Source organism: Mustela nigripes, chromosome 4 (assembly GCF_022355385.1).
Source record: "Mustela nigripes isolate SB6536 chromosome 4, MUSNIG.SB6536, whole genome shotgun sequence".
Taxonomy (NCBI): domain Eukaryota; kingdom Metazoa; phylum Chordata; class Mammalia; order Carnivora; family Mustelidae; genus Mustela; species Mustela nigripes.
Window position 1 is genome coordinate 149,963,500 of NC_081560.1, and position 15,429 is coordinate 149,978,928.

At 42.6% G+C, this 15,429-nt stretch overlaps 1 protein-coding gene across 2 annotated transcripts in view; it reads right to left on the bottom strand.

Moving 5' to 3' along the window:
- Positions 1 to 14,466, bottom strand: part of WAPL (WAPL cohesin release factor) — an 80,343-nt gene extending 65,877 nt beyond the window's left edge. For both annotated transcript variants that reach the window (XM_059397946.1, XM_059397945.1), the window contains exons 1-2: positions 14,121 to 14,466; positions 10,666 to 11,186 (exon numbers count right to left, since the gene is read on the bottom strand). In XM_059397946.1, the coding sequence (XP_059253929.1) occupies positions 10,666 to 11,164 (499 nt within the window). In that variant the 5' untranslated portion in view covers positions 11,165 to 11,186; positions 14,121 to 14,466. The remainder of the gene's footprint in view (positions 1 to 10,665; positions 11,187 to 14,120) is intronic.
- Between the last annotated feature and the right edge of the window lie 963 nt (positions 14,467 to 15,429).

The following is a 15,429-nucleotide window of genomic DNA, read 5'->3' on the forward strand; positions in this document are numbered from 1 at the left end:
CCAGACTAGAACTTATAAAAATATATGGGGAGGGGTGCCTGGGTGGCTCAGTGAGTTAAGCATCCAGCTCTTGGTTTTGGCTCCGGTCATGGTATCATGGGTCCTGGGCTGCAGCTGAGTTAGGCTCCACGCTCAGCAGGGAGTCGGCTTGAAGATTCTTTCCCTTTGTCCCTTCCCTCCATGTACACACACGTACATTCTCTGTCCTCTCTCTCTCTCAGTAAATCTTTTGCATATATATGGTTCAAAAACTGCTACAGGAAAATTTGGTTCTAACGTATGCTTCTCACCTCTTTCTCTGTGTCTTGATCCAAAACGTGAACACATCTTGTGATCTACCTTCTCCTAAATGTTAATACTCAAAATGTATCTGTACTTCTTTCCAATATCATAATCCAAAAATGAGCATCACCACCACCCAAACCCTTATGTCTAAAGCAAGCAGGCTTTGGTGATCAGGACACTCAAATATGCCTGGGGATTCATTCCTTCAACCAATTCCATGCCCTAGCAGAACCCTGACTACACATGTCTGTTCTTCTTCAGCCTCTTTATGTATCTGAGAGTAGGATGCTTTGGGGTCACTGGTATTCTAGCTCCCCAGAACCTGTTTATAAAACTATTATGACTCCACCCTCTTATAAAAAGCCCATTCTTTTGAGGCTTGTGCCACTCAGCTAGTTACCCTCTAATCTTCCTCATACCTGTCCATCTAACAACCTCTTATTCTTCATTTAAGGGTTTTACACAGGATTTATAACCTACCTCTCATGCCAGTCTTTTTTTTTTTTTTTTTTAAAGATTTTATTTATTTATTTGACAGAGAGAGATCACAAGTAGGCATAGAGGCAGGCAGAGAGAGAGAGGAGGAAGCAGGCTCCCTGCTGAGCAGAGAGCCCGATGCGAGGCTCGATCCCAGGACCCTGAGATCATGACCTGAGCCGAAGGCAGCGGCTTAACCCACTGAGCCACCCAGGCGCCCCCCAGTCTTGCTATCATGCTGAATTCCACCAAATCCCAATCTCCTGACCTCACAGTTCTTTAACCATCCCCCATCTGTAGTCTTCTACATTCCAGCTCAGACACCAGTTCTTAGCTTCATGAAGCAACTTGTCATGTCCCAGAAAGCTTCACCTCTTAAATATCAAAATCAGATTGGATAGTTTTGGGTATCTTTGTGGTGGCAGGTTGTGACTGAGAGGTAAAGCCACTTCTATCCAAAGTGGCTTCACCTCTCAATCACAGTCTACTAACTACCTAACCTCTTCCAGTAACCCCATTCTTAACTTTTATTTAGTAAGACTCTTAGTATACTGACCCCTCTTCTCTCCTTTCTCCTATCCACCAGCCTTGTCCAGATCCTAAACATTTTAAATTCTACAGTCCATCATTTCAATCACTCTCTGGGCGATACCCTAAATTCTTCCTTCTCTATCTGTTCACACCACATCTTGTTAGACAAAAATGACCATCCAGGATAATCTAATTTTCCTTTCCAGTATTCTACATTCTGTGCAGGTTCATGGCTAAAGGTGGGAGGAGGGGCACAAATATAATGAGGGAAGTTAGAAACTGAGTTTCTAATGGTATTATCTTCACTAAGGTCTCATTAATATCCAAAAATTGTCTCTTCACAACTTCTTCCTTCCATTTTCTGCAACATCAATTTAAACCCTTTGTTCCTTCCTTCACTCCAGCCCCTGCAATTCCTTGCCTTTCTTTCCCACTTCCGGGGATAACCTCTTCTATCATTTCATGGGGGAAAAAACACTTTCCTCCATAAGCCACCTTATCTTCCACCTCTCAGGAAGCTCACATTCTCAACCATCTTTCCTCCTGTCCAGAAAACGCAGCATCCTTCTCCCAAGACCTCTCTCGCCCCTGTGCTTTGAAGCCTATGTTCTAAGGCTCTTCCATGCAATCAAACCTTGCAGAACCCCTCTCATCACCTCATAACTTTTCAAAACCTCTCTTCTCCCCATCTAACATCTTTAACAAGTCATGTACATTCTTGCTACCCCCATACCCTCACTATGTACTCACTACTCAGACTGTTTCAACCCAAGCTGCATACTCCAATGCCAGCTTTGTGGTCCTGAGAACATTCCAATTCAGTTGATCCTTCATGAACACCTTTTTGCTGGCTTCTATAAGATAGCACTGACTCAATGTGCCTACTGATGCTCTGCTCTTATTCAATTTCCTTATCTAGTTTTTCTTCTCTCCATCAAATATTACAAGTTCTTCATAGCACAGTGCTTTTTCCTCTTACATTCTCAATTACTTCATGTAATCCTGTAATTTCAAGTAACATTCATTCACTCATTCATTTACTATTTACTTTAAGTAGGCTCCACACACAAGCAGGGAGCCCAACAGGACGCTTGAACTCATGACCTTGAAATCAAGACCTGAGCTGACAGGAAGAGTCAGACCTTTAACTGACTAAGCCACCCAGGTGCCACCTCAAATAACATTTATATGCTGAATCTCAAATGTATTATCTCCAACCAAGACTTCTTATCTAAGTTCCATACTAGTATATCCTAACCCTCACAAATACATCAAATTCAATGTGCATAAACCTGAACTGATGAACTTGCCCTCAAAATGTCCCTTTATCTCAAAGAATGACATTACCATTTGTTCAGGTGCTCACATTAAATACTGAGAATCATTTTTAACGTCTCCTTCTTCCTTACTGCCCATGCTACTAAGCTGTCACTTTTATCCTTTGCTCAGTACAGCAGGTCTCAAGTTAAATGTTAGCCTTGCCCCTACCCCTCACTCAGACCAGTAAATAGGCTATTATACAATTTCACAGGACCCTATATTTTTCTTTCCACTTTTAAAGTTTATTTATTGGGGCACTGGCTGGATCAGACGGTTGAGCAGCTGCCTTCGGCTCAGGTCATACTCTCAAGGTCATGGGATGGAGCCGTCGTGCACCAGGCTCCCTGGCAGGGAGCCAGCTTCTTCCTCTCCCTCCACCTCTCCCCCTGCTCATGCTATCTCCATCTCAAATGAATAAATAAAACCTTTTTCAAATGAATAAAAAATAGGGGTGCCTGGGTGACTCAGTTGGTTAACCGATTGCCTTCGGCTGAGGTCATGATCCCGGAGTCCTGGGATCAAGTCCTGCATGGGGCTCCCAGCTCCGTGAGGAGTCTGCTTCTCCACCTGACCTTCTCCTCTCTCATGCTCTCTCTCTCTCTCTCAAATAAATAAATAAAATCTTAAAAAAAAAAAAAAAGTTTAAGTAATCTCTACACCCAATATGGCACATGAACTCAGTTCCCCAAGATCCAGTCACATGGCTCTTCTGACTCAGCCAACCAGGCATCTCAGATCCTTCTATCTTTCTATAATTTTCAGCACACTTCTTATTGTCTTCAATCTACTGCCTTGCCCACTAGAATGTGAATAAGACAAGATCTTGTTCTTTGGCATAAATGAGCTCTCAGCATAGAGGACACTAAAATAGCTGAATGGATGGAAGGCAGGCATTCCCCCAGACCTTCCTACAAACTAATTTATCCTCCTCTACTATCAGGGCTCTCGAAAAGTTGTGGACTGCTTCCTGGAGTCAGAGATTGGACCAGAAAAATATATGTGTCATCTGGCTCTAAATTCTAAAAATATGGCATATGGAAAATCTCTGAAAAAGCATCAAGTATTATACAAATGTGTTGGTCATTGTTTTAAAAGCAGTTACTTATTAATCAGCGGCAATCAAGAGTTCCATTCGCAGAGGGCAGAGATTATGCTTATAGTTTCTAAGTTTCTATGTACTACCCTCCCATGGTTGGTATTCAACCTGGATCCAAAAAGAAACTTGTTAGTGGTCTACTGCACTTTTGTTATTTGCTCAGACCCTGAAAATAATTCTTTTACTAAAAAAAAATTTTACAAGAAATTAAAAGTTCTGGAGCACCAGCTCGCTCAGTCGGAAGAGCATGCCACTCTTAACCTCGGGGTTGTGAGTTCCAAGCCCAATGCTGGGTATAGAGATTACTAGAGAAGTTAATAAACTATGGGGCGCCTGGGTGGCTCAGTGGGTTGAGACCTCTGCCTTCGGCTCGGGTAGTGATCCCAGGGTGCTGGGATCGAGCACCACGTCGGGCTCTCTGCTCGACGGGGACCCTGCTTCCCCCTCTCTTTGCCTGTCTCTCTGCCTACTTGTGCTCTCTCTCTGTCAAATAAATAAAATCTTTTTTAAAAAAGTTAATAAACTATAAACAAACATACGAACAAACAACAACAAAAAACGGGGCACCTAGGTGACTCAGTTGATTAAGCAACTGCCTTTGACTCAGGTTATGATCCTGGAGTCCCAAGATAGAGTCCTGCATCGGGCTCCCTGCTCAGTCTGCGTCTCCCTCTGACCTCTCCCCTCTCATGCTCTCTGTCTCTCATGCTCTCTGTCTCTCATTCTCTCTCTCTCTCTCTCTCATATAAATAAGTAAAATCTGAAAAATAAAATTCTACTTTAGGGCGCCTGGGTGGCTCAGTGGGTTAAGCCCTGCCTTCGGCTCAGGTCATGATCTCAGGGTCCTGGGATCAAGGCCCGCGTCGGGCTCTCTGCTCAGCAGGGAGCCTGCTTCCCTCTCTCTCTGCCTGCCTGTCTGCTTGTGATCTCTCTCTCTCTCTCTGTCAAATAAATAAATAAATAAAATCTTTAAGAAAAATAAAAAAAAAAAAATTCTACTTTAGAACAAAATAAGCAAAATTAATCTTTCAGAATTTGCATACTGAATTTCCATTTCTATATAACAAAAAATTAAAAATAGAAGATACTTATTACTTATAAAAATAAGGTCAGTTTTATTGACTAAGTATTATAACTACTTAGGCCAAAATTCTTATTAAAATTACTTAAATAACAACAAGAGAGAATCCATAATATGTTCCCATCAGTTATTTCCAACATCAAAAATGACTGTACAGTGACACTATTATTTTTTTAAAGATTTCTTTATTTGGGAGAGAGAGAGAAAGTGCACAAGTTAGGAAGGAGAAGAAGAGGGAGAGAGAGAGAATCTCCAGCAGAATCCCTGTTGAGGAGTCCAATGCAGGACTTGCTCTAAGCCAAAATCAGGTGTCACCTCACTGAGAGCCACCTAGGTGCCCCAGTGACATGTTATTTTATTTATTTTTATTAACATATAAAGTATTATTTGTTTCAGGCACGCAGGTTGACATATTTTAAATATAAGTCTTTAAATATGATAAAATTATGTTCATTCATGAAAAGAACACTGTGGATGTCTTTCAGATCTTCTACTAGTAATCCAAATTATTCACTAAACTGTCCTTTACCCTCTATAAAATGGAAATAAAGCCTGGCTTACATAGTTGTGATTAAGGGTCAACTGATACATAAAGGGCTCAAAATAAAGTAGGGACTAAATAAATAATAGGTCTTTTATCTACTTCTCTTAAAAAGAATTTTAGTTGCACCTGGGTGGCTCAGATGGTTAAGCATCTGCCTTTGGCTTGGGTCATGATTTCCAGGTCCTGGGACTGAGCCCCATGACAGGCTCCAAGCTCAGTAGAGAGTATGCTTCTTGTCCCTCTCCCACCCTGCTTGTACTTTCTCTCTCTCAAATGAATAAATAAAATATCTGAAAGACTGAATTTTAGGTACTACTTAAATATATTCTAAACAATATATTCAGAACCTAAATGAAAGCTAGTAACTGTTCGTGATATTATACTTTCAGAATTCTTTAATAATCCTCATTAGACACCTATACTTTATCCAATAAGCAGATGAAAATCTCATCTCACCTCAGGAGTTCCTGGCCTACTTTAAGCTTTCAGGAATAGAATAATGCAACCCTTTATAAAAATCATCTTTAGTTCCTAATCAAGGTTCTTAAACTCCTGACAATAACATCCATCTAACACACAAACACTCAGTACAGCTTTAAGCAAATGGAAAAAAAATATATTGGCTACGAAACCAGTCATGCAAATTAAGATCCTATGCAGTAGTTATCTCAATATTTGGCAGGATGTGTAGACTGAATCCCAGCTGGCTGGCAAGGAAAGTGTGCCAAGTAGAAATATAAGTCTTTGCATACTTTATTCTAGAGTCCTGATTAAAAACCTGTAGCAGAAAGCACAAAGACGGAAAATGGAAACAGCCTCATACAAAAGGCAAGAGAAGCCTTCTTGTGACCCTAATACAGCCCTTTAAAGAACTTTTTAAAGAACATTCCACGACCTCATAATTAAAAGGGCAAACCTTTAGGTCCTGCTAAGGGCCATTTTTAAGCAGCACACCTGTTTAAAAACTCACTTTAATAGCAATCACAACTTAAGTATTTGCGTATAAAACACAAGTCCTGAATCTACACTGAAATAATCCAGGGAGGGGCACCTAGGTGGCTCAGAAGGTTGGGCCTCTGCCTTCAGCTCGGGTAATGGTTTCAGGGTCCCTGGGAGCCCCGCATCCGGCTCTCTGCTCAGCAGGGAGCCTGCTTCCCCCTCTCTCTGCCTGCCTCTCTGCCTACTTGTGATCTCTCTGTGTCGAATACATAAAATCTTTTAAAAAATAAAATAAAATAAAAATAATAATAATCCAGAGAGGGGTGCCTGGGTGGCTCAGCTAGTTAAGCATCTGCCTTTGGCTTGGGTCATGATCTCAGGGTACTGAAATGGAGGCCCAGGTCAGGCTCCCTGCTCAGTGGGGGCTTCTCTTCTCTCCCTTTGGTGTGTGGGTGCTCACTCTCTCTCCCTAATAAGTAAAATCTTTAAAAAATAACAAAAATAAAAATAATAATAATCCAGGAAGGAAGGCCTAGGTAGTTCAGTAGGTTAAGTGTCTGACTCTTGATTTCAGCTCAAGTTACCTCAGTGTCATGAATCAAACCCCACATCAGGCTTTGTGCTCAGGAGGGAGTTTGCTTCTCCCTCTATCACCCTTCCCACCCCCTCTCCCAAATAAATATATAAATCTTTAAAATAATCCAGGGAGTAGAGGATGGAAAGTAGAGTGAGTATGGAGCAAATGGGGCATGGAGAGACAGAGGAAGAGGGAGAAGCAGATTCCCCACTGAGCACAGAGCCCAACCTGGGGCTCAATCTCAGGATCCTGAGATCATGACCTGGGCCAAAGGCAGAACCTTAACCTACTGAGCCACCCAGATGCCCTTAAGTTTTCTGTTTTTAAATGAAAAGTTAGGACATTGGGCACCTGGGTGCCTCCATCGTTGGGCATCTGCCTTCAGTTCAAGTCATGATCCTGGGGTCCTGGCATCGAGTCTCATGTCAGATTCCCTGCTCAGGAAGAAGCCTGCTTCTCCCTTTCCCACTCTCCCTGCTTGTGTTCTCTCTCTGGCTTTCTCTCTCTGTTAAATAAATAAATCTTTTTGAAAAAAAAGAAAAAAGAACGAAAGAAAGAAAAGTTAGGACATTTAAGCAACTCAACCATTCCTTGCAGTTCTCATTTAGTCTGTAATCTTGCTTCTGGTTGTCTTTCCCATCAAACCTCTATTTGGAAAATGGCAACAATAATACATATCATCATGACCTCATTCTGCATTTCCTCTCCAAATAAGCCAGTTTTTAAAAGTACTCCCTCGAATGAAGTATAATAATATAGATAATGAAACAATTTTACCAGTAGCTAAAAAATTAACCACATATTCCCCTACAGAGAAAGATATGCACCTAACACTTAATGCTAAGAGAAATTAGATATAGTCAATCTGAACCTTTTCACCGATTTGATATAATTCTACAGTGAAAATGTTCTGAATTCCATGGGAAGGAATTTAGCTAGTATGCTTTGAACAAACTTTATCCCAAAATTTCTCAAAGGCTCTTGAATAAAATGACCTGCAAGGGAGTTCTGAGACATTACATGTACAGTTTTATCTTGAGTCCAAAATTTTATCATTCTCAAGGATCTCTAATTCAAAAAAGGCTAGGAACCACTTTAGATTTATAAAGACTCCCTTTATCAAAAATTTAAGTTTGGGTTTCTAAACTTCAACTAAAACCAAAGGCTTGTTCAAGGACAGTAAAGACAGTAACAATGTGACAGACATAGTAAGAGTAGAGTCTAGAAACAGGGAAATGCCCAAATGTTAGAGGGCAGGAGCAAAAAAAAAAAGGAAGGTCATAATGTACACAAGTATTTCCAAAACTATAATCAACTTATAAACATACAAACCTATAAATGGTTTTTAAGAACTTAGAATAAGGGGCACCTGGGTGGCTTAGCGGGATAAGCCTCTGCCTTTGGCTCGGGTCATGATCTCGGGGTCCTGGGATTGAGCCCCACATCAGGCTTCTGCTCAGCAGGGAGCCTGCTTCTCCCCCCCACCCCCGCCTGCCTCTCTTCAAACTTGTGATCTCTCCCCATCGAATAAAATAAAAAAAAAAAAAAAAAAGAACTTAGAATAAGACTACCGTAAGAACTAAAACCATTCCTTTAAAGTTCCCTTCTTACCCTACTGGGGGCTGCCAGAGTTGCTGCAGCTCTGAGTGGTCAAAGGAAAAGAGAGGAAAAAAAATATTCATAGAGCTACCTCATGCCCTTTCCACTAAGAATACCTCGTGAAGAAGGAAGAGGGACGGGGCGCCTGGGTGGCTCAGAGGGCTAAGCCTCTGCCTTCGGCTCAGGTCATGATCTCAGGGTCTTGGGATCCAGCCCCACATCGGGCTTTCTGCTCAGCGGGGAGCCTGCTTCCTCCTCTCTCTCTGCCTGCCTCTCTGCCTACTTGTGATCTCTGTCTGTCAAATAAAATCTTTAAAAAAAAAAATAAAAGAAGGAAGAGGGACAAGATGTTCTTAAACATCTATTTATCTGTATTTTAGTACACATTTTCTCCTCATGAAACCATTCTAATGTTGTCTGGGCTCCCAGTCAGTCCACAGTATCAGCAGCAGAACTACAATTTAGCTGTATCAGACTGGGAAGCTAATATCTCATTTCTACAGAAAACTGTTTCCAGTTCCCACCTAACAACTTCTTATGGTGGTATGGACAGATACAGACCTAACATCAGCAAAACCATATAAGCAACTGCCATTTGTGTACATTTAATTTCTAAGTTCATATTGTTCCTCTACCTAAACATTCATCCTGCTGTTATCCTCTCCCTGCCAGTGACACCCTGCTCTCAAAAAGACAGCACCTGGAAAAGCTGTGTCTGCCTTCCTTGACCAGTTTTGTCACTTCCTCAGCCTCATCTTCCTTCCTCCAGGCTATGTGATCCACAGAGTGGATGAACTATCAGAGGACAAGACACAGCAGTAAGAACACTGGATAACTGAAGTGGAACAGCACTCCCACAGCCACAGTGGAGGGCACACATTATGTGCTCAACGTGTTAAAATCGCTAAGTGAATCTCACTCCAGTTGTGCCACTACCCAACCTTGGATAGCACTTGACCTCTTTGAGCCTCATCTATAAAGTAAGTAGACCTGAGTTAGTTTATTTTGGTTTAACAGTCCTATGATTACGTTTTTAGAAGCTGATCTGAGAAACAGTTTTTAAGCTGTTTTTTTAATGAAAGTTTATCCTAACCTTAAGTTTTAAACAATGCTTCAGAAGAAAATGTGGGCAAAGCATAAGGACAGCCAAATCAGAATTAACCGGCAGAATCAAGGGAATGACAATAACAGCTGGCTCGTCCTCTCATCCAAGGGTGAAAAAAAGAGTGAAAAATGTTCAGCATTTTTAGTAAAACTATGCAAGGCAAAGTCTTTTATTATACTGTTCCGAGGCACTTATATTAAGCCTCAAGTACAAACTCTTCTTAAGAATTCAGTACGAGGAAAAGTTTTGTCTTTATACAGATCTCTTTTCAAAATAAGAGATCTGTATAATCTTTTGTATCCCCAAACTTTGCCAGAAGTTGAAATCTAAGGTCTATTTTCAACTACAGTGCTATCCATCCTTGTCCTATTACTAATAAAGCAAGCATGCTCTCTCCTGCTACCTCCAATCTCAGTTCTTTGGTCTTTTAATTAATTATACTTTCATCACTTACTCTAAATCTCAAATCTTTTACAAAAGGACTAGGGGTAAAATGGACAAAATATATTGTTTTCTGAATGAATACTAGATGCCAGATTTACAAATTAGCACCTTAAAAATACAACTGGTTTTGTGGATTAAAATCTATTAATACAAGTTGCTAACCAGACTCCAAACAAATCTCAAATTGCAATCAAGTTCAATTCTTCAATGTTTCCACAATACCTCCTTAATCTTTCTAAACTAGTTTTGAAGGAAAGCCAAACACTCCTAAACTTAATCCTCAGTGTAAATGCTCATCCAATTTCCATTATCAGTAACAATACAAATCCTCCACAGTAACAGAAATGAGATACTGTGTGATGCTAACCCAACAAAAAGAGATGTTTCTTGCGGAAACGGAGTTACGGATATAAGAAAAACTGTTCCCAAAACGTACCATGAGTAACAGCCTGGAAACATTAATATCCAAGTTGCTTAAATAAAACTTCAACCCCCAACTGGTTTCTTTAAAGTTCTTAAGTCTCTTCTACAAAATTACCTATAGTCCCCATTAACCACAATTGCATAAAGAAAACACAAGAAGCACAGTATTTTAGAATTCAAAGCATTTAACTAAATGGTTTACACAAAGCTCTTCTGGCTCAGAATAAAGAAATTCAAAACTTACCTGAAGTCATTAATTTAGCACAGCTACTTTTGCTTGCATCATCTTCCAAGATTCGGTTTGTGCTCTTTTCTTTCCCAACCAAAGTTTCTTCCAAATGTAAGCATTTATCAGATACAACACTGTCTTCACCCACTGCATGACTAATTTTGCTATTAGCTTCAAGTACAGAAGTGACCTCTTCCAGCTGAGCAGCTTCACTAGATTCTGAATAAGTGGAACCCTTACCCTGGGCTAAATTCTTTGAAGAAACTGGTAGAGACTCATCATCACTATCAAATCCGAAAGGATCTCCAGTATTTTCTTCTTCCACTTTAGGTTTCTTCGGAATTTCTTGGATATCTGGTTTGAAATTGGGCCTCTTCTGCCCTAATTTAGCCATAAATGTGGTCTCTCCCCATTTTGTGCTAAGGGTGGTCCGTTTGTTGGAAAAGACTTCATCAAATTTTGAACTGCCATTTCCTCCTTTCCTACTGTATGTTTTCCCAAATCTGGATGTCATTTTGACACCTGTTTCATATTCTCTGTGGAAAAAAAAAGTAAGAATATATATATAATCACCAAATATGTAACAAATGTTAACACTGAATATAAAAATAAGAACCAGGAATTCTCCCCTTGGGGCTTTTCAAAACTGAAGATACAAACCTGTAAAATGGTTAAATACATATGAGAGGGCGTATAAAGGAAAGGGGTTCATTTTTTATTCTACAGATTTCCAGATCTCCATTTCCTTCTTTCAGTGAGTACATATTCACAAACTACTTAGAAAGTAAGCAAGTATAAAAACTAATAACCAACTTATCCCCCAAACCAACTTAAGAACAGAACATCAACATTGTTGATAAACACTGAAACCCTTTTTTAGGTTTCAAATGAATCTAAGCACTATCCTTATAAATACAAGTTACCTTTACAAAAATAATCTCCATAGGTTATTACTCCTAATATAAAATCTTAAACACAAAACGTTGATTTTTTTCAGGATCTCAGAAATACCAAATAATTGACTAAATTAGGTCTTTGAAACTTCAGGGCATTTATTCAACTGAAGGGGAAAAAGTCAGAAAAATGGTACTATTTTCTCATGTATTAGAAACTACAGCCCCCCCCCCCCTTTTTTAAGGTTTTATTTATTTGACAGAGAGAAAGATCACAAGTAGGCAGAGGCAGGCAGGGGGAGAAGCAGGCTCCCTGCCGAGCGGAGAGCCTAATGTGGGGCTTGATCCCAGAACCCTGAGACCATGACCTGAGCAGAAGGCAGAGGCTTAATCCACTGAGCCACCGAGGCAACCCAGAACCTATAGCTTTTAAAACAATCTTAAAGGTTCTGATTCTTGGTCTAATGTTGGTTGAACTGCGACTTGACAAATACTCCCTAGTTGGTCATCTTCCTACTCACAAGGAACCATACTTTTTCTATCTTCTTTGTCCCTATAGTGCTGTGCTCCTTTGCTGAGTTACGTTTTCCTGAAGCTGGTGAACTCCAGCATACTAGACTGCTCTGATTATTAAACGAAGCAAAAGAAGCATATAACTTTATTTTCCACTCTGCTTTATAAAAGATAAATGCACTCATCTGATGTGCCTACATAATAACTACTATGAGAAAAAAAAATTTAGGACAGTAAATCAGAAGTAAAACGTTTTTAAAGCAAATTATAGTCCTTTTTAAACACTATGAATTCTTATCCATTTCCTACACTTTAACCTTCTAAAGTTTAAATACCGATATGTCAAATATATCTAGAAATAAAGAAATGTCTAGATTTTTTAGAGAAAATCTTTGTATCTTGAAATTTAAAATACAACTGGAAATACATTTGTCTTCTACTTTTGAATACGTTTTGATCTACATTTTAAACACATTTTCCTCTACTAACTTAAATTCTTGCAACTTACATCACTATAAACTTAGTTTTATATATATCCAGTAGAGGATTTTCCTCTCATTTTTGGTTAGAAACCAATTCTAATTTGACAAAGTAACTATCTGGTCATCATACAGCTCTCCGTTAAGAGCAAATAGTGTGAAGACCTTCTAATATGACAGAAAACCTTTTCCTGAGATCTATTTCCCATCTACTGTAGATTTACACTAAAGAATCATTCGTTCCTGTTGCATAAAGCCTAAACAAAACTAAGTATATCTGGCAGCTCTAAGTACAGAATAAAGCCCTGATCCACACACCTACATTTACACATACACCAACAAAGCTGGAACATTTTGTATACAATTACATGGTAGCGATCACCTAAAAATGTCAACTAAAGGCCAAACCAAAAATCTAGACTTGAACTCCTTTGGGCCCTGGAGGAAAACGGTCCTGGAACCACAAAGCGTTCACTGTTTCATGTTGAAAGTCTGTAAGCACTTGATATAAAGGAGTTAACTATATTAAGCAATAAGAAAATAATGCTTATGTTTTTTAAGAGTCCACCCTTATAAATATATACTAAAATACTAGTGAAATAACATCAGCAATTCTCTAGCTTTAAAGGATGTGGAACAGAAAGCATGTAGATGAGAAACATTTGGTTAAGAGTAACTACTGAATCTGAACGATTAATACACGGGTGATCATTACATAATACCCCCTACTTCTGACTTCCTTTAGTTTTCCATGTCTTTTTGGAAAAGTCACTAAACAGACAACTGTGGTAGCATTATCTACGCCTAGGGTGTAAAGCAGGTTTAATTCAAGTAAGTGTGCAGACACAGTTGACATTATATTTTAAGAATATCTCAAGTACATAGGCTGTCTTGTTCAGGTTTCAAACTCCAAAGACTTTCCTAACGAAAAAGGAAAGAATGATTCACAACTAAGTCTTTTTCGGTCGTTGGGCCCTTGCTTCTGCCCAAAGCCAGGTGGAATTTTCAGGAAAGTGCGCTAGGATGAAAAGTCCTCACAATTAACCCTCAACCAAGTGCAGCGTCTTTAGGATCCCCAAGAGCTTAGAGGCTTCCACTAAGAAGTGAAAGCCGGAGAGGGCGAAGCTAACCACCCAGAAATCCTCACCTGGGGGCGGTCGGTGCACCGGGAGGTGGCGGGGAGAGGCGGCCCCCTCCGGCTGGAAGCTCACGCAACTTTTCTCCTCCCCACCCCCACCGCCAGGAACGGGATGTAGCTTCCGACGCCCCGGAAGCCTCTGCGACTGAATCCCCAAAGCAGGGTAAGGCCTCGGTGGCGGCCAGGGGCGGAGAAAAGACGGCGAAGGACTCAGGGCTGAAACCAACGCACTTGACCGCGCTTGGGGAGGGAAGTAAATTAGAAGCCGCCCGGAAGGAACTCAGAAAAAGGAAAAATAAGAGAGGAAAAAGAGAGTTCCTCATGTCGTTTCCCTGCCCAACTTCCTCAGAGGCCGTGTAGGTGAGACAGCGAGACTTCCAGACCCCTACCTCCCCCACCCTCCCTGACTCGCTCCGGGCCTAGGCAGCCGCCCGAGACCTCACTTACCCTCGGCGCCTGGCGGGTGCTTTGGCCTCGGGCCGCCTCCGCCTCTCCTGCTCCCAACGGCCCACGGACGGGCGCGGGAGCCCCGCGCGGGAGAACAGGGGCGGCTTGTGCGCGAAGAGAGGCAAGGGGCTCCGCCACCGTCAGAACCCGCGACTCCGCTGTGGGTAAATAGGAAACCCGGTGGAGGAGGGGGGAGGAGCGGCGGCACCGCAACTTCCCTCCCCGCCTTGAGCGCCGCCGGCCGGGCCCGGGTCTAGGCCTCCCTGGCCGCCGCCGCTGGAGCCGGTACCGGAGCTCGCTACGTGCCCCCGCTAGGCCGCCGCCGCCTCCTGCGCCGCCGCTTCCGCCGGTGAATGGTCAGCGCTGGAGTTTGAACAGGGCCCTGAACCATCTCAACGCCATTTGCGCTCCCGGCCCCCACCTCCTTCCTCCAACAGCCGCTCGCTCCGTCACTCCGCTTCCCACAGGCCCCGCGCGGCCGTCTGACCCCACAGCCAATCGCGCGGCAGCTTACTCAAACCGCCGCGCAGGCGCCGCTCCCCGCATGCTCCGGCGCCCGCCATTGGTCCGGCCGCGGCGCCCGACGGGAGTTGTAGTCCCGGTCCGCGAGGTCCCTATACTCGGAGCGGGGCGCGGGAGCGGGTGGCGGGAGGAACGGTCGTGGCGGGTCTGACCCGCTCGGGCTCGGGAGCCAGTTTCAGCTCCCGGCCCTGCCGGGAGACCCAGGTGCTGCGGGGGAGGGCCGGGGCCTCAGTGCAGGCAGCTGTGTCAATCGTTTCCCCCCCAGGGACACGCCGGTGTCTAGGGAGGATGGGTTGTGCAGCTGCGCCAGGCCTGCTGGGGCCGCGGCCCGGGATCCGGGAGGTGGGGAGCTGGCGGCTCGGAACCGCCCTCAGCCCGGCCCGGCGGATGCTGGCCCAGCGCAGGTAACGACTGCGGGAACCGGGAAGCCCGATGCGCTGGGCAGGTAACGCCGCGAGTGATGTCGGCTCCCGCCCTTAAATGCTCCCCCTCCGACTCCTCGGCCGTACGTTCATAGTTCTCGGATCTCTCCCGCACCCGTTAAAAGTGACCCCGAGAATACTGGCTGATATTAAGGAATTATCGTTAACCTTGTTGGGTTTGATAACGATAATGTGGTTATGTAAGAACTAATTTTAAAAAATGACTAAAGTTTTGATGGGTAAAATGATTTCGAGTCTGGTATTTACTTGAAAGTAACTCCTACAAATACCGGGCGAAGGGGAATAAAAGAAACCAACGGGGTGTTTTTCCGTTGTTGCGTGATACGTACACAAGGGCTCATTAT